General features: G+C 45.8%; 1 protein-coding gene across 1 annotated transcript in view; it reads right to left on the bottom strand.

Moving 5' to 3' along the window:
• The window catches only part of LOC138489132 (contactin-associated protein-like 5), a 1,196,734-nt gene extending 1,170,947 nt beyond the window's left edge, over positions 1 to 25,787 (bottom strand). The window contains exon 1 of the mRNA XM_069616767.1: positions 24,586 to 25,787. Coding sequence (XP_069472868.1) covers positions 24,586 to 24,667 — 82 coding nt within the window. The 5' untranslated portion in view covers positions 24,668 to 25,787. The remainder of the gene's footprint in view (positions 1 to 24,585) is intronic.
• Between the last annotated feature and the right edge of the window lie 501 nt (positions 25,788 to 26,288).

Below are 26,288 nucleotides of genomic sequence, written 5' to 3'. Positions count from 1 at the left end.
GAAATGCATTGTAATGCTCGCTAATCCATTTAACATGACCGCTATTATTACCTGTAGTCTAAGCTTCCATTCTTGAAATAGTTCTCGTTTGATGTAGTGAGCCCCATCTACATTGGCATTATTCAGTTGAGCAAACCTTTAGTCCTTCAGATAAGTCTTTAAAATCAAAAATAAAACAAGAACATCATCTGAACTCTCACAGGCAGATTACACTTACTACTCCTTGACGAAGCACTGTAGAAGCCCACAAACTGCCGCAAACGTGACATATGAATATGTCAGGATTGCTCTCCCAAATCCCCCCTGCACCCTGAAATGGAATTCAGGAGACCAAACAAGTCGTGCAAGACATAGAGTGTGTACGTCTACAACGGGGCAGTGAGATTATTTTAGAAAAAAAATAAAAAATGATATTTGTAGGCCTGACAGTGTGATACACTTTCATAACCCTCCCCAACCAGTGTTGCACATAGAAACATACTATGGGGTAATGTGGTGATGGCTATACTCTTCAAATAGCAAGGTGCAATAAGATACTAAAGCATTCGGGTGGCACCGAGTTATTCTCACATACAAGTGATTCCCAGTCAGGTATAGATTAGCGTTAGTCCGTTTAACTCTTTGACCCCTATACCTATTGTGGATCAAGCATGGTAGAGGGGCCGGTCGCTAGAAGAAGGGCGCCTTTGCAGAACGTCCCCAGGCAAACATTTTGCTGCAGCAAGCCTCACTGTGTGGAGGAAAAGGCGTGGCAGTGGTGGTCCAAGGGGTAGTGGAGTGATAAGTGGGGCACTCGAAGAGGTAAATATGATGGAGGAGATACAGAGGGAGGGATGGGAGAGGGGTGGAGACTGTAAGTGCGGGAGGCAGGGGGCCCCTCCCAGAAAAGAGAGATGAGCGAGTGCGGGACATGCTGTGGCATGCGGCACAGCGACCTGTGTCCTGTGACCTTTGGGAGGGAGGATTTACCGGGAGGCCGGTGCATATTGATCCGGATCAAGGAGGTTCAAATGCATGTCACACTCTACTTGAATGGCCTGCTGAGGGCAATGAGGTATGATTTTTTTATTCTCCCCGCCGCACACAATTTAGAAAAAAATTTCTATCCCCAACTTTTGTCAGCGAGAGCCTGAGGGAAACCTTTTCCTCGTAATATTACCCAAACTCAACCCACCTGAATATATGCAGATAAGGAAAGTGTTCATGAGTAGCATCCTGCTGTCATTTTAGTGACTTTGCAGTGTGACTCTCTGTAAGAAATGAGGGAGGTGGTTGTTAGTGGGGGAGATGCAGAGGCAGATGTGAAACTTGTGGTGTCGATGCGTGCAAGTGGTAAGTACCCAATTACGGGATGGTATTCTGGCTCTATGTTTTTGACGATGACACTTGGGAAGAGGTTTAGCCTGAGAGGAGTGCCAGATCTCAGAGATAACAGCACTGCCCATATTAGTCACTGATGTGGAGGCATGTGCTAGAGACAAGTTCAATTGATTTTGATGCAGTAACTGATATATCTGAGCAAGTGGTGTGGGTGATGTGTGTCTAGAAGATAGGGTGGAAGGAGATTTAGAGGTAAGTTTAACTGGGGAGAAGAGGGGAGTATGTAAATCAGGGGTACATGGAGGGGGCATAAATGCCATGAATCCAGTGGGACAGGCGTTAATACAGGACAAACAATTCATTTAGGACAACAAGGTACAACACACACTCAACAAAGAGGGGCAACAACTAAGCTAGAGAAGACAATCACAAACAAGGAGAAATACAGTGGTGCCACATTTAGTGTATGGAAAAATAATGACTCCAGTGGAGCTACAATTAATCTAGGAAAAACATGTAATTTAGTATGTCATTCACACAATCGGAGGTTTTGCATAAGGTTTTCCTAGACCTATTTGCTAACACTGGCTTGATGATACCTTTGTACTGTATGCCGTTATTAAAATAAATCTAACCTGGACGTAACAGTTTTGAAAAAGTATCACCCTGTGGCCAATCTGTACTGGCCCACTAAAATGTTGTAAAAGGTGGTGTGTGGTCAATTTCAGGCTTTTGTAGACAGTAAGGGACTACTGGATGAACTCCAGACTGGTTTTAGATCCAAACATGGGATGGAGACCACACTGCTGGCCTTTCAGGATGGTTTATTGGAGGCTGCGGATAGATGGAAAATTACAGTACTGCTGATGCTGGATCTATCTACAGCCTTTGATATGGTGGACCATCAGATCATGCTCCAAAGAATAGGGAAAGTTGGGAAAGCATTGAAAATAGTGGCAGATTGGTTCAGCTCCTTCCTGAAAGATAGGACCCAACAGGTTATCCTGGGGGGCTTTCTCTCTGAGATATTATGGCTAAAGTGTGGAGTCCCACAGGGCTCATCACGTTACCCATTGAGGTTTAACCTATATATTCGCCCGGTGATAAACATGCTGAGGAAGCATGGGGTGAGGTTTCATTCCTATGCTGATGATTTATGTTGCGCTAGAGAATATCAAAAAGGCATTTGAGAAGGTTAATCAATGTATGGAAGAAGTCTCGTTTGTTTATTTGTAAAGCGCAGCAGGCCCCTAGGCAACCGGGTGCATATTCTTAGATACAGGTTACGATATATACAATATAAACAAATTACATACATACAATACAGCAAATTACAATTTACAGAGAAATATTACCAGTCGGTAGCAACTCTTAAGTGAAAGGAGCTTCATAGATTCTGCGCGAACAGCCAAGATTTGGTAACATTCTTGTAAGTTAGGAACTAAGGCTCAGTTCTGATGGAGGTAGGCAGTGAGTTCCAGAGTTTTGAAGCTAGGACAGGGAAGCTCATACCACCCTCTTTTTGGAGTTTAAATCTAGGCAGGATTAGGCTGTGAGTTTGAGCTGATCTAGTGGGTCGAGAGGAGGTGTGGAGTGTAAGGCGAGAGGAGAGGTAGGGTGGGGCATTGTTGTCCAAGCATTTATGAGTCAAGGCTAGTGTTTTCAGGGCAATTCTTTGTTTTACCGGGAGCCATCGTAAATCAGATCTGACGTTAGAAATATGAGACCGTCTGGGGATATTGAGAGCTGCCCTTATGGCATTATTTTGGATAGTTTGCAGTGTATTGAGGTTCGACTGGCTAGTCCCCAGGTAGAGGGCACTGCAGTAGTTGATTTTGGACATAACGGGTGTTCTTGCAAGGGTAATGCAGTTATGAGGGTTCAGAAAAGTTCTGCAAGCGGTGATAAGTTTGCAAGTATAGGCCGATGCCGACCTTACTGCATTTGTTTGTCTGCTCAGGGAGAGGGTAGAGTCCAGATAGACGCCTAATGCTTTAGTGTCTTTAGAGACCTTGATGTCATTACCGTCAATGTTGAAAGACTTGTAGGCTTGGTCTAATTTGTTGAGACGTTGAGTAGATCCTAGTAGTAGGAGCTCTGTCTTGTCGTCGTTAAGGCATAGTTCGTGTTGCACCATCCAGGCCTGAATGACCAGATAGACATCATTCAAGGATTTGGTGTCGGCTGTGTAATCACCAGTGATGGGAATGAGTATCTGGGTGTCATCCACGTAGTTGGTATAGGAGACACCCAGATAATCGAGCACATCAAAAAGGGGTTTGGTGAACACGTTGTAAAGCGTGGGCGATACACATGAGCCTTGAGGGATGCCGCGGTGAATAGGAGAGGGGTCTGCCGAGGCTGTGGGTGAAAAGACCCGCATGGACCTGTTGCTGAGGAAGGAGTGGATCCAGGCATTGGCAGAGTCTGAGAAGTGGGCCGCTGATTTAAGATGTTGGCAAAGTATTTGGTGGTTAACCAAGTCAAATGCTGCAGAGAGGTCCAGGAGAAGGAGTAACGCTAATTTCCAGTTGTCCTTTAGTGTCTCCATCTGAGTTTTTAGATCAATCAGGGCTGTTTCAGTGCCTTGTTTGGGTGGAAGCCAGATTGTCTTAGTCCCAGGAGCTTGTTGGATTCAAGGTAGTCTTGAATCTGCAGGTATGCTGCACGATCAAGGATCTTGAGCAGGAACGGGACTGTAGTGATCGGTCTGAAGTTGGTCGGTATGTTAGGGTCAAGGGATGGTTTTTTAAGTAGTGGGATCACCCAGGTGTCCTTGAGGTTGTCAGGGACTATACTTGTTTTGACGGAGGCGTTTATGAAGGCTGTGATAAAGGGGGCTTGGTCGTGAGAGGCTTCCTTGATGATAGGCGCCGAGCAAGGTTCGCCTTGGCAGTTGGAAGGCTTGAGGTTGTTTATAATTCCTTCTACTTCAAGGGTAGTGAGAGGGGAGAAGGCAAATGGTTTATAGGTCGGGTTGTCTGGCGGGTACTAGATGTGGGGGCGGTCAAAGGTTGGTCTGGCTGTAGGGACTTTTGTTTTATCTCTGATTTTGGTTTGGAGGGTGTAATTTTGCCCAAGAGTGCTGTCTGTATATTAGTGCACCAATTTCTGTCTTTAGTGCAGGAGTCAGGGGGGCTGCAGGCGTCTCAAGTTCCTTGAGGATTTTGAATAATTCCTTGGTATTTGATTGTGCAGAATGATACGGTTATTGTAGGATTCTTTTTTAGCCTGGAGTATAGCTTCTTTATAATTGAGAGTGGCTAAGAAGAGGCAATCCTTGTGGGCATCAGAAGGGTGACTTTTCCAGCGTGACTCAGCGCTGCGTTTCTCTTTGCGTAGTACTCTAAGATGTGGTGTGAACCACGAGTTGAGGTGCGCATGTTGTTTGGGTCTCCTGAGTTTGAGCGGGGCGATGGAGTTAATGGCTGAAAGCACTGTCTGGTTATAGGTGTCGGCTAAAACAGTGGGGTCCGAGCAAGAGTCAGTGGCGTTATTGAGGGTAGGAAGGATGAGGGGGAGTAACTTTTCAGGGGTTATGTTCTTTTTATTTCTGGTAGGGATGGCTGGAGCGACGGGAGGCTTAGGAAGAAGAGCAGCTTCAATTTTGAAGGTGATGATATGGTGATCAGACCAGGCACAAGGGGTGTTCGAGAGCAGGCTGATGTTGCAGTTGGTGTCGCTTAGCCAATCTAAAGACGGCCCTTTGATGTGGGTGGGTTCTTGTATATGATGTGAGAAACCTAGATCCGTTAGGGTGTTGGCAAGGTCGAGAGCCGCGGGGTCATTAGGGTCATGGTGGGCTAGATTAAGGTTTCCAAGGATGATGGTTTGAGAGTGGTTTTCACTTTGTCAAGTAACAAGGGGGTGACTTCATCCACAAAGGATGTGGGGGGACCCGGGGGCCTGTATATTAAGTGGATGGTGGTCGTTTGGTTGGCCGATAGTGGAAGTTTGACAGAGAATAGTTCAGCAGATTCCAGATTAGTGCACGGTAGGGTTCTAAATCCTAGTGAGTTTTTATGGATGAAAGCAATTCCGCCGCCTCTAGAGGTGCGGTCGCACCTGGTAATGGAGTACTCCGGGGGGATGGCCAAGGAGAGTGCCGGGCCCGAGGCAGGGTGCAGCCAAGTCTCGGAATTGGCGATGAGGTCAAACTCCTGAGTCTTGATGAGATCAGCAATGTCCAGTGCGTGAGCTGCTAGGGGCCTTTGCGTTGACCAAAGCGGCCTTGATCGATCCGGCATTGCTTGGTGAGGCAAGGTTTCTCTGGGGGCACTGAGGAGTGGGTGAGATGGGGATCTGAGGGGACAGGCTGGGCATCAGGGGTTTCTTGTATGTGCTAGGGTACATGGGGTGTCCCTTCATACCCATGAATCTGGAGCCTAATCTTGTGTTTCTTAGGAAGGTAGAGCAAGGTTGGTTAGGTGTGTTTTTTTTTGTGAAATGGTCAAGCCATAAGGCAAGAGCATTAAGGTAGATGTTGGGATGTTGAGGCTCAGTGCTCAGGTAGGTGTCCGAAGGTCTGTAGGTAGGGGTCATTGTTCCAGTGCACAGAGTGCTAGGTGTAGCTGAGCTGGCTGATGATAAGTGAAGCGCACAGGTAGATGCCCATAGTAAGAGGGGTATTCTCAGTAAAGAGAGCAAAGGCCTTTGGGAAGAGGGGTGTGGTAACATGATACCAGTGTTGAGATAATGGTGAGGCACCAAGCAGGTGTAGTAGCCGTTAACTAGTGTTGCAGTCAGTCCTAGGATTCAGAGAGGTGGTTAGGCAAAGGCATGTGGCCGAGCAGACACAATGCAAAGTATGGATAGGCTAACGTCAATTGAAGCTGCAGGGCACATCTAGACTAGATAAAGCTAACACGATGTAGAGCAAACAGGGGTTAAATTTGATTGTAAGGCCGGGGCATATCTAGGCTAGACAATGCAGAGCACACACGGCAAGTTCAATTGTAGCTGCAAGGTTCATATGAGCTAAATGATGTAACGCACAAGAATGCTAAGTTCATTTGTAGGGCCAGGGCACAAATAGGCTAGTCAATGCAGGCACACAGGCTAAATTCAAATGTAGGTGCCGGGGCCACTAGGCTAAACAATGCAAGGCACACAGGCTAGATTCAAATGCAGGTGGAGGGCACATAAAGGCTAAGCAATGCAAGGCACACAGGCCAAATTCAAATGTAGGAACAGGGCACATCAATGCTAAACAATGCAGGCACACAGGCTAAATTCAAATATAGGTGCAAGGGCACATAAAGGCTAAGCAATGCAAGGCACACAGGCTAAATTCAAATGTAGGTGCAGGGCACCACTAGGCTAAACAATGCAAGGAACACGGGCTAAATTCAAATGTAGGAGCAGGGCACATCAAGGCTAAACAATGCAGGCGCACAGGCTAAATTCAAATGTTGGTGCAGGGCACATCAAGGCTAAACAATGCAGAGGCTAACAGATGGTAAATGCAAATGCAGGTGCAGGGCACATTGAGGCTAGATGATGTGGATAGTGCGGTGGGGGTAATGCCGTGCAATGCTAGACCGATGAAATATGTCCTTGAGTTTTTGAGGGAGGCGGGTGGTGGGCTGGTATGCGGTAGAAACAGCCGTGGTGATGAACGAAGGTACCAAAATATAAATGACAAACAAGAGCAAAGGATCACAATGGTGGTAATGTACCTTGAGGTTGGGAGCAGGATAGTAAAGGTTACCTTGCGCAGGAGAGTTGCCAAGCACCACTGGTTTAGATAGGCAGGACAGGGCAATGGTGATCGCAATATCCTGAAGCAAAAATTGACATAGGGACGTCACCAAGGCGCCGGTTGCGCTCGGTCAGCTCTGTCAGCAGGGAGCCTTCTTTCAATGGCCTTACTTCGAAGGGCTGGCTCTCGCCTGCCGGCGACTGTGATTGGTTTAGGTAGGCGAAGGGGACCAATCAGCAGGTAGGTGCAGGCAGGGAAGTCAGGCAGCCAATGTGGATAGGGTCAGGCACAGGGTGCACTAGAGGCGGCGGCCATCTTAAGGCAGAGAATACCGTGTTTAGGCACTGGATCAGGATCGAAATGCACTCGAGACACGGGTTGTTACCATCAAGCACATTAGAAGGCAGAATTAATAATATAAAAAAGCCAATATGCTTTTTTCAAATCAGATTGCTGGCACGTGGGTAGAAGAGCGTGGAGGGGCTGGTAGGCAGCAGGTAATATGCCTACAGCTTACCTCTTAAGCAAGTCAAAAATGGATGGCAGGAAATCAGTTGCAGTTGAATGCAATGAACATCGAGCTAATAATGTTTGGGTCAGAAGGAAATATGCCGGGAAAAAGACAAAAGCTACCTCCCCCGATACTAGACGAGGAACTACAATAACCAAGGAAAGTTAAAAAACGTGGGTGCCTGTGGCAGGAAAATCTGGGCAGTGAACCCCAGGTGGGTGCCAAGGTGAAGGCAGTATACTACTCACTGCGAACATTAAGGTGCGTGCTTCCATTTATTCCTAAGGAAGATCAGGCAGCAGTGACAGGGACAATGAGCAACTCCCACCTGGACTATTGTAACAGTCTGCTGGCAGGGATTCCAGCAAACCAGATCAAAGACTACAAAGGGCTCAGAAAGCGGCGATCAGGCTGATTGGTCAACTGGGGAAGAGGGACCATGTTTCGGCCCTACGCAGATCTCTACACTGGTTGACAATGGAAACAGAATTAAATTCTAAGTGGCCTTCCTGATGTACAGATGTATTAATGGACTGGCACCGGAGTATCTTACTACCAGAGTTTGCTGTTATCATCCAACAAGAGATCTAGTGTTAGGAGGCAAAATGCTGATGTGTGTACCGTGAGCCAACTAAGGGTGACAGGAGGTTTGCGGTATTTGGCCCCAATCAGTTACCTGTAGAAATTCGAGCATGCCAGACCTTGGAAGTGTTCAGAAGGATTCTAAAAACTGTTTTTATTTAAATAATCTAGTCAGGTCACATATCATATACAACATCTACACACTCTATTCCTGATGAATAGTTAACATCGGTGCCCGAATGCAGTTAAGTCAGTCTGGTGCGCGTAAGAAATGTTCAAGATCAAAATCTAAAATCATCGAGGAATGGTTTCCTGCAATCTCCTTTTTTTTCTCATTCATTTTTTTTCAATCCATATAAGATTCTCTTTTGTGAGCTTTCAAAAACATAAAATAGATATACAAAAAATTGCAGTGTGTTTGCTACAGCGGCTTGTGGGTTTAAAGGTCTGTATACATGTTATAATGATATTAGATGAAAGTCACATATGGACAATTGAATATATGAAGATAGTCAATCAGAATTCTTCTGATTCCCAATCTTCATGATGTTCTTAAATTATATATTTATTTATTGATTGATTGATTTACATACAGGAGGAACCATGGTCTTTGGATCACAAAAGAAAGTACAATAGATGGGAAATCAGATTTGATGGGAAGCAGTGAGCTTCATACAATAGGGTGAGTATGTGGGACATTCTGACCAGGTTGTGGAGGGGAGTAAATTAAACAGTCACTGTGGGCAATACATAAGTTGACATGCATAGATTTAGGAAAATGAAGATTAGGCAGGTCAGTATGGCCAGTTGTGCTCGGGTTTTGACCATGATGTGAGAAGTGCTAAAGTTGAGGAGGAGGAAGTGAGGGGCAGAGGCAGGTTAGAGGCAAAGGGAAAAAATGTTTAGCTAGCAAGCAGATGAGCGGTAGGTTAACATATGTTCAACCATTAGGGATAACTTGACTGTTAACACTCTGTATGCATGTTTCTGATGTGCTCAGTTATGAATATATTACCCTCAATACATATGCATCACTTTGAGGAAAATGGATTTGGTCTGTATGGCTATCCTTCTCCAGTATGCTTATGTAGACCCTTGTCATTAATACATAGGGTTCATTACAAAATCAGCCTCCTGGAAAATGAAAGCAAGTTAGCAAGGCAAATTGCTTTTACACCTCTGTTTTCCTATACAGCTCATTTGTTGGCCTTTCCAAGGAGTAGCGGGAAGCAACGTGGAGCTTACATCTCCACTTTGCTTTCCTCCATCTTGGAAATGCACTCGGTTTTACACCTGCATGAGATTTTCATGCAGGCGTAAAACCAAAGGCTTCCTATGGAATACACCTTGGTTTAGCACCTGCTAAAGACCATGTAGATTCTGCAGGAATCGATCATTAAGCATTGCCTGCTAAGTCTCTTTGTTATTTCTTCAACAAAGTGGAGAGTAAAAGAGAAGAGCAAAAGCGACGCTTCCTGTCTGTCCTCTTCACTTTTGAACCAGTCATTGTAAATGTTAGAAATTGCATGCAGGGGACCCAACCGCATGCAAGTGCAAAGGTCAATAGCCCCCTTAAGCAATTTGCATTTACTGCAAAGAGGCCCCTTGTAAATTAAATGCTTCCTTGGTTCCACACAGAAGCAAGCTCCTTTACAAATGATTCACTTAACAGTGTTTTTTGTAAACCCACATTCTTTTACTGACCTAAAAGTGTTAAGTAAGCTTATTTGTGCAGAAAGAACTGTTCATGCATGATTACTCTCCTCTGTGGGTGGCACATACACCAACGTGTGCACCACACATAGAAGAGTTGCAAATACTGTATCCTTTTGAGGTACCAACAGGTAGGCATACTATTCTAACGTTAGCAAGCAGCGTGTTTGATTCACCTTTGAAAGCTGTCAGTCATTTGCCGCAAACATTGTTTTCGACAGCTAAGCGCAGTGTATTTAGTGGTGTGAATGACCAAGTGTACGGCTGCATCCAGAGTAGAGGTCTTGTGTCGTGCACAGTTTGAACTAAAAGATGGTACAAGGGGCCAGATTTGAGGGATATTTTGCATGGTGCAAAGTACTTTTCACTGCTGCAAAGTGACTTTGCACTGCCAACACACACCCTGATTCATGGAACAGTACAAAGCGTCTTTTTCCACTGCAGAGTGACTTTGAACAGCAAACAGGCACTTTGCACAGTTCCATGAATCAGCGTGTTTGTTGGAAGTGCAAAGTCACTTTCCACCATGCAGAATATTCCATGAATCATGCCCCGTGTATACTGGCTGTAGGAAAAATGTAGCCTTATTGGCAAATTTGTACATGGGTCAAATGAGAAGCCAGTGAACACCTCCGATTTGCACCTGCCACCATTATACCTGATGTACAAAACTCAAACCTGGAACCCCTCTGGAAATGCGGGGGGCCTCTTTGAGATGCTCCTGTACAAGTATGATATAGAATGTTGTCCTCACGTGCATCTCAAGGATGTTCAAGGAATCATAGATTGACCTCAGTTTTAGCACATTCTAATCTGTTCATGAAAATCTTCCATTTTGCACTAACACATTTATTTGTGGCTCAGGACTGTAGTGTGCACGATCTAGTCATTTGCTGCATCATCTTGACAAACAGTAAGTCTTACATTGAAAAGCAAAAACACCTGTGATTTAATTGAGAGTAACTAATAATCTACTTTGGGGACATAGGTTTACCTCTAAATGCACACAGTAACCACCCCAATATGAGAGTCGTGCATCATTCACAAAAGAACAGGTCACTTGATCTCGGCCCACCCACCTGCTAATCGCTTTTAAAGTTTTTGAGTCTTTTTAGGCAATCATGTTTTGTTTACCCTTCCTCCATTCTTTAAATACTTAAGCTATTTCCACCTTCGTTGTTTGCAGTTACTCAGTGGTGCAAGTGGGTCTAGGTCACATGGACTCTGCTCTAATCACCTGCTTATCCCTGTCCCTTTCTTTTCTTTATTTTGCACATCACAGGGCATCTCTTAACTTGGTGTCTGAAGTGAAGGGCAGATGAAGAAAAGTGCAGTTCCTATTTGAACCTGTTAGGGACACCCACTCCATCAATCCCAGGTGTGCTCGCTGCATGTGAACTTGCTCTCCAGTAATCTGACCACTATCCACCGCTAGCACTGTTCACCTTCGCCTTCACTTAAGGGAAACCAGAGGCATAATCCAGTCCAGCCTCCAGTAGCAGACACAGGGAGGGCAGGCCACACGGCTTTGCACTTCCTGCCTTCTGCCCGCCATCCACTACTGAATACGCCCATGTTGGATTTTACTAAAGGTACATCAATCGTGTAAACTAATCAATTTTTGAGAAGCTAATCCAGCCTTGATCAGCAGGTGTTGTGAGAACAGGACAATTGACCTTTCACTTCCTGCTTGGGTTCCACCGTCCACTGCTGACCAATCCCAATGCAGGCTTCACTCAAGGGACACTAGTGGCCTTCAAGGATCCAGCCTCCAGCAGACGAGGAAAGAGAAGATCACATGACCTCTTGCTTCCTTCCTTTTGACCAAAATCGACTGCTGACAGTGCCTACCTCAGGCTTTCCTGAAACGGAATCAGAGGTGTAAGCTGATCCCTCCACCAAAAGCTGATACGATTAGAGAGAGCATGTCGTCTTGTGTATGAGCGCGATACAAATTAAATATCATTTGTATTTGTATTTGTATTTTATTTTATTTATAAAGTGCCTTACGGCAAAGCGCTGAACATCAGAACAACATGGTACAAAAAACAATAACAGTGGAAGCAACATACAATAATGAATCAGTCCAACAAAACAGTGAGAAGAGCAATTAAACTGGAGGGAAGAGGGGAAGCAAAGCAGTAGAACTGAGAGGGAGAGGGAGGGGGAGAAGAGGGAGGGAATGGAAGGGGAAAGGATGGGCGTGGGGAGGAGGGTGAGAGGAAGGAGATGGTCAAGGGGCGAGAGAGGAAGGAAGGAGGAGGTGCTGTAGGGAGAAGGGGTTTCATGGTGGAGAATGGAGAAGGAGAGATTTAAGGGATGTGCCAAATGAGGAGAAGGAAGGAATAGAGCGGATAGAGAGAGGTAAGGAGTTCCAGTGCAGGGGGGCAAGGAGCTCATAGCTTCTCACATTCTGGCAACCATCCACTGAAGACCACGCCTACTTCAGGCTTTACTTAAAGGACACCAGCATTGTAAGCCAGTCCACCATCCTGCAGCAGATACAGCGATAACAGGTCACATAACGTCACTCGTCCTCCTTTTTTCACCCTTTCACTGATGGCCACACCCACCCCAGGCGTTATTTCATATTTTGACCCAGGTGCCCTCATCACTGGGTGTTCTCAGCAAAGTACATGCGAGGACCAGGACACCAACAGTTTGTATTTATACAGATGCTGCAGGGCTATAACCATGTGTGTCTCACAAACCGAGCTCATCGCCACACTCTGCATGGACCATGGGGGCCAAACACACTATTCCACATCACACATCTAACCAGGCCAACCTTCATCAGAGTGTGCTTTTCCCCCTCATGCAGTACGGGTCTACACCCACTCAGCCGTAATAGCTGCAGCAGACATTAAAGACTTGTTCACTGCAAGTGAACGCAATGCTATCATCGTTACCAAAGCCGGTCTCATGCCAACCTCCTCCCACCTATTTGATCTCCTCATCCCACCCAGATGCAGTATTCAACACGTCGACCATTTGGTGAAAATGGGGAGGAGCGGCAGTCATTCACACAGTGGACTGGCTATATAGAGTGTGCAATCCATCACAATTAAATTCAATGGGAAACTCACTCTTGCCAATTCACGCTGTCACACAAGGTCTGACTTTCCACCTAATATATAGACCATCTCACGGATGTTGTACCTTTCTAGATACATTTATGTAGATACTTTATAGAGCTTTAGTAGCTCACGTGACCAGCATCTCCCTCTGAGTCTTCAACCTACCGGGACCCAAGCAACCAAAACCACCAGGGACACATTTGTGTCCCTGGAGGAATTGCTGGACATAGCCAAATATGTACTATTTCCCACACACGTCAGGGTTAGGATCATATACCTATTCTAATCCTCCCAACCCCCCAAGCTGAGTAATTTCCATTGTCTCCAAATGTATAGGCCATGCAGCCACAGTCCCTGAGAGCATTCAGGAGTCAGGAAAAACACCCCATGGTGACACATCACTACTTCAAAAACATTTCGGTGGAGGTGCAGCAATACAGTTTCGCCAACTTCCTTAATCCCTTGAACATCACCTCGCTATTGAAAAACTTCAGCCAACCTTTAAAGTAGTTGGCAGATACTTTGGACCTGGTAAAATCGGATTGAACCAAATCCAAATGATCTGCCCTCTGGCATAGGCAACGGATCTCTATCAACAAACGGTCCATTAGCCGTCTTGTGAAATGCTGGCGCATGGGCCACACACCAAAGCGTCCTCGGCCGCCAAGGATATATTTCCTAAATGGTGGACACAGGTATCGGTAGGCAAGGCACCAGCAGCGTTGTGGCAGTCCCTAAAAGGAGCAAAGCCCTTTGTGCAGCAGTCAAATACTGCTCATCATGTTAGCTTGGATCTGGTACAAAACTGCATGCCTCAAGGGAGCCACTGCTGGTACGCCAGCCTAGCTGATGGCCACAATAAGAGAAGTGGGTGGAACACAACTAAGAACATTGAGCAGCACACAGTCATCTTAATGCAAGACAATCACCAGACTGGAAACTAGCCTGGCTCGCATTAAGAAACTAGTAAACAGTCCTTCTCGTGCTGCGCGCAGTCCTCTGGAAGGATATACGGGTTGCAATCTAGACTGCCCAAATCTCCTTCAGGTTAGGAAAGAACTGAAAAGCTGGCTCTTCCAACAACACCTTGCTGTTACCTAGAATCCGGCCATCGCGTACGCATCCCCACTTTCATATTGTACTGTGATAATAATGACTAATATTCATTAGATCACGTGTTACATTTTCACTATCAATATTTTGCTACATGACCTGTACAGCTCTCTGTTACTTCAGAGATCAGTTTGTGCTATAACAATATAACACTAATAATTATAATAGAACATTACAGAATAATGCACAGTTTGGGCCGATGTGTTTTCTCCTACGGGCTGATATAGTGCGTTGTTCAGCTTTCAGCATTTTGACAAGACTTAGAAACATAAAACCACCGAGTTCATTTGAAGTTATGGATCCCTTTTTGGATCTTCAATCTACTAATGTTTGAGATCACTTTTATCGAAACACTGCCCTCGTGGAAGCCAATGGTGGAACCCATAGTGCTGATCCAACTACTATGTATTCTTTCTAGGCCTCCGACGGCACATATTGTGACCTAGAGTATGCACCACACTCTATTTATTTATTTATAACGTGCTTAATACCCAAAGGTTTCTAGGCGTGGACCAGGGGTGTGAACCTGTGTTGCTCCGTGTCGTCTTGCTTCCAAGGCAAGCACGTTGCCCCTGAGCTATCCTCCCACCAGAGAAAAGAGACATCATGAATGAACTCAAGTGAAAGCAGTGTGTAATAGTACCAGAGAAGAGAGCCATTGTGAATGACCTCAAGTAAGACTGACCAACGCGGAAGACAATAATAAAAGCAGTGTGTAATAGAACCAGAGAAGAGAGCCGTCATTAATTAACTCAAGTGAAAGCAGTGTGTAATAGTACCAGACGAGAGAGCCATCTTGAATTAACCCAAGTGTAAGCAGTGTGTATTAGAATCAAAGAAGAGAGCCATCGTGAATGAACTCAAGTGAAAGCAGTGTGTAATAGTACCAGAGAAGAGAGACATCATGAACGAACCCTTGGAACCCTTGGAGTTTGCTTGTTTTGGGAATGTGACCAACACTTTAACCTTACAGTCAGATCACCAAACTTCAGTTGTGCCAACGCCATGCCAGCACACAGCAACATTCCAGCTGTCACCGCCACTCTTAATTAAAGCCTTGGGAACCTTTTCAAATGTATATCCTATGCAATTGCTTTTTGCGATACTTTACAGATATTCATTGATAAGGGATGGTGTGTAGTAAGTAGTGTGCTTATTCTGTGCACTGGGGGACTTCAAAGCATGGGAGCAAGAATCGATTTGAAAGCGCAAAATGTTTTGAGATGCTTTTTTAAACTGCTTAAGTATATTTTTCTACGACATATTATAAACGACATTATATACACAGTTCTATAACCCAAACCGATAGGTCACTGATCATATATTTCAACAACTGAATAATCTTTAATTATATGTATTTATTTATCTATTTCTTCCGCGCCGTAGCCCATGGCCATCAGAAACAAGACGGATGTTAAATAGAAGATCTCTGTCAAGACCGATTTAGGAGAATAAAACGTGTTTAGCACTTTCTTGAACAGTGGCAGACTTCTTCCACAGTGTAAGCTAGCAGGCAGTGTGTTCCATTAGATTAAGAAGCAGGCCCGGTATTAAAGGGCATGCTAGTGTGTGGCCACGCCAAGGAAAGACTAAAATGCCCCTAACGCATGTAAAAAGGTTATTGCAAGCCACGGGAAGTTCTGTGACCTTGTAAACGGTCTTGGATTTCAACATTGTACCTCTGTTTCGTCACCGAATTCCGGTGTCCGTTATCGCATATGTTCATGACAGAAGGACGAATGGCTGTGTCGTGTATGTTTGGTATCTGTGAGTCTAGGCCCAAATCCGCACATGGCCACCTCAGTCTTACGTTTTTTTTAATGGTGATAAACTTAGTACCATAGAGTTGGTATGAGTAAGACTGCTTGCCCAGGCGTTGATGTGCCAGTGCACATTTCAGTCATTGTGTGCCACATACATCTTAATGCCATCCTTAAACTCATGCCTCTACTAGACCTGCCAGCTGTCACTTCCCAAAATCACACAGAGGTATGGATGCCTTAGATGTTTAAACTATTGTGCAATCTCCGTCTAACTAACAATAGTATTAAATATTATGTGACTGACTCTGCCCCAATAGGGAGGCCTTCTCAAGTGGCATCTCATGAACTTTCTTTGGTGCAATCCTACTTACCTCAATGGAACTTATGTGAGCAGCCCCTGATAGAGTCAAGCCTGTATTGAGCATGTGTGAGTCACTACGCTTAGGTTTTTTGCAAGGGCACATGAGTCTGGGCGCTCTTGCTCATTTCCTGTGTGCTTACATCCGGATTATGAGTGTAGTGCCAAGGTGACAATGTACGGTAAATACTGCTAATGCGTATAAGTACTGCAACCTTGCATTTTGATTTCAACGAGTTCACATTGTATTACCACACTCGTATGTGATGTATCTACCTCTGAAACGCATGGCTTGAGTAATGTGGAACAGTATTACCCAACCGTGCAATATTACCACACTCATATGTGATGTATCTACATATGAAACACACAGCTTGAGTAATGTGGAACAGTGTTATCCCAACCATGCAATATTACCACACTCATATGTGATGTATCTACATATGAAACACATGGCTTGAGTAATGTGGAACAGTATTACCCAACCGTGCAATATTACCACACTCATATGTGATGTATCTACATATGAAACACATGGCTTGAGTAATGTGGAACAGTGTTATCCCAACCATGCAATATTACCACACTCATATGTGATGTATCTACATATGAAACACATGGTTTGAGTAATGTGGAACAGTGTTATCCCAAACGTGCAGTATTACCACACTCATATGTGATATTTCGACCTATGAAACACATGGATTGAGTAATGTGGAACAGTGTTATCCCAAACGTGCAGTATTACCACACTCATATGTGATGTATCTACACATGAAACACATGGCTTGAGTAATGTGGAACAGTTGTCCCAACCGTGCAATATTACCACACTCATATGTGATGTATCTACATATGAAACACATGGCTTGAGTAATGTGGAACAGTGTTATCCCAAAAGGGCAGTATTACCACACTCATATGTGATATTTCTACCTATGAAACACATGGCTTGAGTAATGTGGAACAGTTGTCCCAACCGTGCAATATTACCACACTCATATGTGATGTATCTACATATGAAACACATGGCTTGAGTAATGTGGAACAGTGTTATCCCAAAAGTGCAGAATTACCACACTCATATGTGATATTTCTACCTATGGAACACATGACTTGAGTAATGTGGAACAGTGTTATCCCAAACGTGCAGTATTACCACACTCATATGTGATATTTCTACCTATGAAACACATGGCTTGAGTAATGTGGAACAGTTGTCCCAACCGTGCAATCTTACCACACTCATATGTGATGTATCTACATATGAAACACATGGCTTGAGTAATGTGGAACAGTGTTATCCCAAAAGTGCAGTATTACCACACTCATATGTGATATTTCTACCTATGGAACACATGACTTGAGTAATGTGGAACAGTGTTATCCCAAACGTGCAGTATTACCACACTCATATGTGATATTTCTACATATGAAACACATGGCTTGAGTAATGTGGAACAGTGTTATCCCAAAAGTGCAGTATTACCACACTCATATGTGATATTTCTACCTATGGAACACATGACTTGAGTAATGTGGAACAGTGTTATCCCAAACGTGCAGTATTACCACACTCATATGTGATATTTCTACCTATGAAACACATGGCTTGAGTAATGTGGAACAGTGTTATCCCAATCGTGCAATATTACCACACTCATATGTGATGTATCTACACATGAAACACATGGCTTGAGTAATGTGGAACAGTTGTCCCAACCGTGCAATATTACCACACTCATATGTGATGTATCTACATAGGAAACACATGGCTTGAGTAATGTGGAACAGTGTTATCCCAAAAGTGCAGTATTACCACACTCATATGTGATATTTCTACCTATGAAACACATGGCTTGAGTAATGTGGAACAGTTGTCCCAACCGTGCAATATTACCACGCTCATATGTGATGTATCTACATATGAAACACATGGCTTGAGTAATGTGGAACAGTGTTATCCCAAAAGTGCAGTATTACCACACTCATATGTGATATTTCTACCTATGGAACACATGACTTGAGTAATGTGGAACAGTGTTATCCCAAACGTGCAGTATTACCACACTCATATGTGATATTTCTACCTATGAAACACATGGCTTGAGTAATGTGGAACAGTTGTCCCAACCGTGCAATATTACCACACTCATATGTGATGTATCTACATATGAAACACATGGCTTGAGTAATGTGGAACAGTGTTATCCCAAAAGTGCAGTATTACCACACTCATATGTGATATTTCTACCTATGGAACACATGACTTGAGTAATGTGGAACAGTGTTATCCCAAACGTGCAGTATTACCACACTCATATGTGATATTTCTACATATGAAACACATGGCTTGAGTAATGTGGAACAGTGTTATCCCAAAAGTGCAGTATTACCACACTCATATGTGATATTTCTACCTATGGAACACATGACTTGAGTAATGTGGAACAGTGTTATCCCAAACGTGCAGTATTACCACACTCATATGTGATATTTCTACCTATGGAACACATGACTTGAGTAATGTGGAACAGTGTTATCCCAAACGTGCAGTATTACCACACTCATATGTGATATTTCTACCTATGAAACACATGGCTTGAGTAATGTGGAACAGTGTTATCTCAAACGTGCAGTATTACCACACTCATATGTGATGTATCTACATATGAAACACATGGCTTGAGTAATGTGGGACAGTTTTATCCCAAACGTGCAGTATTACCACACTCATGTGTGATATTTCTACCTATGAAACACATGGCTCTTGAGTAATGTGGAACAGTGTTATCCCAACTGTGCAATATTACCACACTCATATGTGATGTATCTACCTTTGAAACACATGGCTTGAGTAATGTGGAACAGTGTTATCCCAAATGTGCAGTATTACCACACACATATGTGATGTATCTAAGTATAAGGTATTATTACTCAAGCCATGTGTTTCATTTCAACTCATGATACATACAAATATTTTGAAACAAAAGGCTATTCCAAGAACATGTCAAACATGTAACGCATGGGCTAATTACTGTACATCATAATTTCCGTGAGCTCGAACCAGTGAGCAATCAATGCATGGCCCATGACAACAGATCACTGCAAGACACACTGCCACAGGTAACTGCAAGATCCATTGCCACATATCAAGGTTACAATCCACAGCTACAGAACAATGTAAGACCCATTCCATACATCACCACAAGAGCCACTGCATTACAGAGGAAGGAGGCGTTATCGCTGGATAGTGACCCACCACCAAGTTATGGCCCGAGATGAAGCTAAGGGCAACAAATGAGTGGAGGATAATTATCCCAAGTGATAATGACCCCTGCCAAGGTCTATAAGGCTATTAGCAGATAGTTGTAACAGCAATACCAGTTCTGGTGTTTCAGTGGTGAAGTACAACATGTTAAAGCAGCAAATGGAGGAACAAGCAAAATATGTCAGTAAATGAAATGCCGTTTTATTTTGTAGTGTTTTAATAGCAAGCTTGTCTTCACAAGTTAAGCATTTTATTTGCAAACGTGGCTGGAGTGGAAAAGGTTTAACATGAACATGCTTCTGGTGCAACGTAAAAGAAAATGATTTTTCTTTTAGAAAGCAAAAGCATTTTCCCATGTTTTAGCTTTCTCTGTGATGTATTAATGTGAATGTTGCAGTGAAATAAATATCTTCCCAGAGAAGTATTGCGTTTTTGAGAAATATCTTGCCCCAAAATTGCTTTGTTGCTTTACTAGGAGCTTTTGAAGAAAGGATGTTAAAAAAACAGTCAGTACCAGTGGTTATTGTCTGCACTTCGCACATTTTGATTGGCTGAGAGGAGGTCAATAACAATCTCCATGTGCTAATAATGTATGTCCCATTGCTACAGAACAATGTGGGGCCCAGTTACATAGATTGGTTTAAGGCTCAACTTCCACAGATTAGTGCAAAATCCACTGCTACAGAACAATGTAAGGGCCACTTCCACAGATCAGTGTATGACCCACTGCTACAGAACAATGTAAGGGCCACTTCCACAGATCAGTGTATGACCCACTGCTACAGAACAATGTAAGGGCCACTTCCACACATCAGTGTATGACCCACTGCTACAGAACAATGAAAGGGCCACTTCCTCAGATCAGTGTAGGACCCACTGCTACAGAACAATGTAAGGGCCACTTCCACAGATCAGTGTATGACTCACTGCCACAGAACAATGGAAGGGCCTCTTCCACAGATCAGTGTATGACCCACTGCTACAGAACAATACAAGGGCCACTTCCACACATCAGTGTATGACTCACTGCTACAGAACAATGTAAGGGCCACTTCCACACATCAGCGTATGACCCACTGCCACAGAATGACGTAGCAGGTGAAACAGACACAAAAGAATGTGCAATTTAAAGAATATTAATTCAGTAAAACGTCAAAACAACTAGTTGCATGGCGAAGTAACTTATCAACCTGGTCCACATAGGCCAAAAAAATGGCCAACTTTGACCAAAGAAACTGGCCCACACTAGGCATTTTGCATTATTGTTTCAGGCATTGCCCTTCCACCCTAGAGGCCTATCCAAAGCTGCAGCCAAGCCATTGTTTTTTTCTGCTTGGCAACATATGGTGACCAGAGCATAACCACATAAACTCAAGCTGTGCCATGTTTCAGCAAACCTGCATGGCATGACATAGGTGGGACTGCAGAGCTCAAGAATCTAGGACTCTGTGGAACACCGGTGTGGCATGGTATGGCAAGGTATGAGGCGGCACATCATGGTGTAGTATTCTATGGAGGCCCCGCTGAAGATGTGTCGGGCCAATTTCAACATGACCTTGCTTAGAGTGGAAAGCAATCAGAGGCACTTGTTGGGGGCAAACATTATAATGGAGATATAGAGAAGGATAACAGCTGCCAATGATCACGAGGCGGCGACCAAGCAGGGAGCTGAAACACTGAATGCCCCTATGAATCCTTCTTTGTGAGCAAGTGGCTGATGTGGAAGAACCAGTGTTGAAAGGCAGAAAGGTGCAAACACTTCGGTTTCCCCAATGTAAGTGGCGGCCAGGTGGGCTCAGCTAATGCAGCTTGTAAGGTGAATGTTGCAAAGTGCACACTGCAAGCCCCTGAACGTAATATATGGAAGTATATATTGCTGTCTCATTAGACTGCCGACTGGCAACATGGGGGAGATAGTTGGGGCCCCCTTGAGGCTCAAGGCCTCTTTCTTTTGAAAACGCTGAGAGGCCCTGACGCCGTCCATGATTATATGCCATGTTTTGCTTGACCTCACAAAGGAAACATCTTTTGATGCGCATCAGTTTACCTTACTGTGCCTTGATTTCTAACTATGCACGTTTGGTTGCCATGCTTCATGTACTGATCGCACCCCTATATTTGCAATACCCTAGATCCTCGTTCCTTCATCACAACCCCTTCTATGCACACCAACTCACGTGATCAGATAATTACTGCCGTAGCTAGTACACCTGTTATCCACAATTCGTTCTGGAGATTCTTGGCGCAAGCTCCAAGCTTACTCAAAAACAAAATATAAATCGATATGTTCGTTTTCAAGAGGAGTTCTGGATTAACATATATGGCATAAACCAGTCACACGGTCCGCGGACATTGCGGAATGTTGCGTGGTGCTATGTTGCTCGTGTGCCACGTTAGAGAGATTGCCTAGCAATTAATGTGTTTAAAACGTAACTACGTCACGAGACAGCGTTGACTATTGCTCGCAAACCAACAGCGTTCTGGTTACACCTGTGCCCATAACAGCGAATGTGTCTGCCGGCCTGTCCGTCCGTCCACGAGCGAACCTCCGCGTTCTTTCCTCCCAACGCCCGTCCATCTAGGTACATATCGAACATATAATTGTAGGTTTTATATGCGTGAGATGCTTTTAATTACAACACATTGTAAATTATTCTGCAATAAATCACGTTTTAACATGGTGCATGGAATATAAAAATGCTAATTTCACGTTTTATATAGCGCCTACAGCTCCTAAACGCTGGAATTATCTTAAAATGTGGCATGGCATATGGCCATAAGTGGAGTAATGAGAGAGAGAGAAAAGCCAGCGATGCCCTTACATGCACACGTGCAAATGCACGATGAAGAAGAAGTCGAGGCACGGGGGGGTGGCGTGTTTATTAATATTGGACTAGCCGTCGTGCATTGCTTGATGAGCCGAACGTGATCCCCAGCACGCCGGCGCCTTGCCACGTGACCGTCCCCGCGCACCTGAATGCGCTCCCGCTGTTGCAGTACATGGCGGAGTGTCTCGCGGATAACGGCCTGGCCTGCGCGTCGCGGGTCGCGGGCCGCAGCAGCACCTGCCATGCCGGGCCCCCCACCACCCCCTTTAGGTGGATTTATTCTCCGATTTCATGTTGCTTCTGCTTTGTCAGCCGTGCGCAAAAACATCAAACGAACCCCGAAGCGGCGTCGGATGAAAAGCGTTCCCGCGAACCAAGAGTGACCTCTAGCGTTCCACAAAGCAGGCTTCCGGTTCCCGGCCGCAGGCACGGGCCCAGCCCCCGCTGCTGCTCACCCGTGCGGGAGGGCGTGCAACGGCAGGGGTAACAGACGAGGGGAGGGGCACCGCAGCACCCTTAAATGATAGCAACACGCTGGCAGCCCGGATGTAAAGTCACACCAGCGACCATTTTGCAGAAACTCTGCATCACCTTCATCAGGGCAAAGACAAGCGTTGCACTAGTGCAGGTGCAATGATCACTAGTACAATACATGCCCTTGCACACAAAACATGATAAATGCATGCTAGCACCAGGTCACGGGACTAGGAAAAGGGGAAACATTGCACTGGTGAAAAGAGCAGTTGAAACGATCGGTCTTCTGCACAAGTGTCATGTTTCCCCTTGTGATAAGTGCACTTGCACCAGTGCAAACTTTCTGCAAAACTGCCTATATTATTTCAGTGCATTCTTGCACCAGTGCAAATTCCACTGTGGGGCTAGGGCAAACAGAGCTTTCAAGTGTCCTGTGGCCACGTGTGAGAAGGCCATCCATACTGTCTTTGCATGGAATTCTGTGACTTGTGGTTTTCCAACCTTTCAAATAGAAAAACAACACCTACACGAACCGGAAATCAAAGGAAACAAAACGTGAACAGAACTGGCTGACCTTTTGTCAAATGATCACAAGAAACTTGACATCTGCGTGGCAAATATTGCTCTAGTGCATACATACATAAATAAATAAATAAATAAATACACATTGCAAGAGTGTGATGTGTTCCCTGGGGAAATTGCGTGTGCTTGTACAGATACGCAGAGTCTGCAATACTGCCCTAGAAGTTCACTTCTAGGAGTCTCCACTTCGCCACACCTTGTGCTAGGAGACTACTGCAATCCATAGAGCCCAGCCGGTGCACAGCTAAGCCTCAACCCGCAGGGCGGCGTTTTTCTGTAAACAGAGCACATTGGCGCCACCCAAAACCCCGAGCCTAAAAAATAAAAAACCCGAACCTAAAAAAAACACGTTTGAACTTTTGAAATATGCTGCATGTGTAACACCAAAGTGCTTCAATGTCGTCTACTTCAAGGCGCTTCGAACGTTGGCAGACTAGAGAAGTGAAGCACTGCAAATAGAGGGGTCTGCCGTTTGCACAGGATCACACCATGCCGACAGGTAGAGATATAGACGCCCGGAAGATCGGCGGGCCTGACAACTTGGCCAATAACCCGCCGGCTCACACCAGCTACATCCGCTGCTTTTCTCCGCTCCCCCCAGCAACACAACAAATGAGCCTGGCGCAGCAATGGCTTTGTCGAGCGTCGTTGTTTAATGCGTGTTGACAATGCACACAATAAAAAGGACGGGTCCCCGATGCGGAAAACGTGTAACTTTTCACACAACATCGTGATGGCTGTTGACAAAATGCACGTGAGAATACAATGAAGTGTGATCAACTCGCCGCCTGCACCTCCGCCCCCCAAGACCAGACCACCCCCCATCCCAGAAGAATATCTCAGGTGCAGGGTGTCGCCTTCCTGTTCGTTATGGGAGAACAACACATACCCATACGTAACCTGTAAGAAAAAATATATTCTATGAAACGGTAGAGAAAACACCAAGGGCAAGAAGGTGAGAGGGGGCGGGGGGGGGGGGCAAAAGCTGGCCTATGCCTCCAGAAATAAATAAACACGAACCCAGAGAATTGGCCAGGACAGGGGCTTTACAGGCTACTATAGTTCCACATAACAACCCGACCCTCCTTGCACGGCCGTGTTTACAACCGATTACCCCGGCAAGTACACTAGAGGTGCGCGCACACCCTTAAAGTGCACCTCTTCTTTTGCTAAACCCCGGTGTATCCGTGCTTCGCCCGCGCTCGCAGGGTGCACGAGCCCCACCCCGGATGAAGCTGGGCCACCCTGGCGTGCCCCCGTCTGCCTCCATTGCTCGGTGGTCTCTCACTTACAATTAGAAGCCGCCAATCCCAAGTGGCTGAGACCGAAAAGCAGCAGGGACAGCACACTCCAGCACTGCGGTCGAGAATCCATGTTCTTTGCACCAGCGCTTCGTCCCGGGTGTCTGGCGGCGCTCCAGTCCCCCAGCCCGCGACACCAGTCACCCCAGTGTTGAGTTTACTCTGGCAGCACTCGGAAAACGCCTGGAAACAGCTCTCCCCGGCAGTCCGTTCCTTACGGGGAGGATGCAGCAGTGAGATGAGGGGGGCGGGTATCCCAGCTCACGGTGTCGTGCCCAGGGTGCCAGACTGCTGTCTAATCCGCGCTGGCAGCGTCTAGCTCCCGTGAACAGTCCTCTCTGAGAGTGCCCGCACCAGCTCTGCTTCAAGGGGAGGTAGGGCGGCGCGGTGCACCTCGCTGAAATCCCATCCTGGATAGCACACTGCAGTGTGATCCTCTGTAACAATCTAGCCCGTGCCTCTAGGCGCTGCCTACGGCCGATCGGGAGGAGCCTGGGACAGTCCCATCCTTACACCGGCTCCTTAAAAAAAGGCACATCCAAGACGGAGGACACAGTGCGCGCCCCGGAAAGCGAGGCTGTTCTGGATTCCTAGAGGCAGAGGAAATCTCTCCAGTGTGGAAGAGGGCAGCCCCCTCCTCTCGCAGCGTCGCTATAAGAGCCGGGAAGGGGTAGTGCGTCCTCTCCCGGGTGCCAGTCCTGTGTCCAGTCCACGGTGCGAGTGGCTGGACTCCTCGCCGCCTTCCCTTGACCTTCCTGATTTTGGAAACCAAGCGGTGAGAGCCCCCGGCCCCCTCTCCTATGGCAATGCGCTCACAGGAGGGGACCAATGGTAAGGGCAGGGCCACGCCTTCTCATACAGCGCTCTATATCCGGGATGCCCGTCCCTCGGAGGCGGCACTGGTCCACCTTTCCAAGTTTCTCAATGGCTCCGAGCCACCCTGCAGGCACTTCTGATCCGGCCGGACACTCTCTTAATTGGTACCCTGGCAGGTCCAGTCCAGTAGGTTCTCAAGCTCTTATGTGCCAAGTCTGAATCCGTACACTACATTCTGATGGTGGTCATGTTGCCCCTCGGCCCCTCACAATCGCCATCTGTGTGTGGGTGTAGCTGATCGTCTCTCACAATAAATAGCGCTGAGAAGCAGGGCTCCTGAAGAGGCGGGGCTGTGGCGAGTAGTTCCACAAGTACAGCGAGCCTGGGCTTCAGCACTGAGCTGGGGAACAGCTCCTTATAGCGGAGGTGACACCTCCTTCCAGGGCTCAGGCCCTCCCACTGCCAGAGGAGGGGACCGGGAACCGCCTGCGCCGGCGAGAAGGAAACTTCGCGGCAACAACGCGGGGACTGGCCGCGCTCCGGCACAGCGATAGCAGGCGAAAAGTATGCCATTTGCGCCAGGGTTTATCGCGTATCCCGTTAGCAAAGCGTCGCGCTTCTTAAGATTTACATAATAAACAATGATGCCTTATAGTGAATATGTATATACCTTGTTATGTAACTTTAGAACGTCAGCCCTCAATCTCCACCCCTTCATTATTCTTTCTTTTCAGTTTTTCGCGTGGAACACCCCACCTGTGCCCGCTGAGTGTCCTACTCGCCTGTTAAATCCCCGCCCTCCCCTTCTCTCACAGCCACACTCTTACATTTCTCCATCATTACCTTATGCCGTTTGTCAACTTTACTCTCTCCTTCTC

The sequence above is a fragment of the Ambystoma mexicanum genome, chromosome 9, assembly GCF_040938575.1.
Source record: "Ambystoma mexicanum isolate Mex_15411 chromosome 9, UKY_AmexF1_1, whole genome shotgun sequence".
NCBI lineage: Eukaryota > Metazoa > Chordata > Amphibia > Caudata > Ambystomatidae > Ambystoma > Ambystoma mexicanum.
Note: the sequence above shows the minus strand (reverse complement) of the source record. Positions and strands in the feature narration are given on the sequence as shown.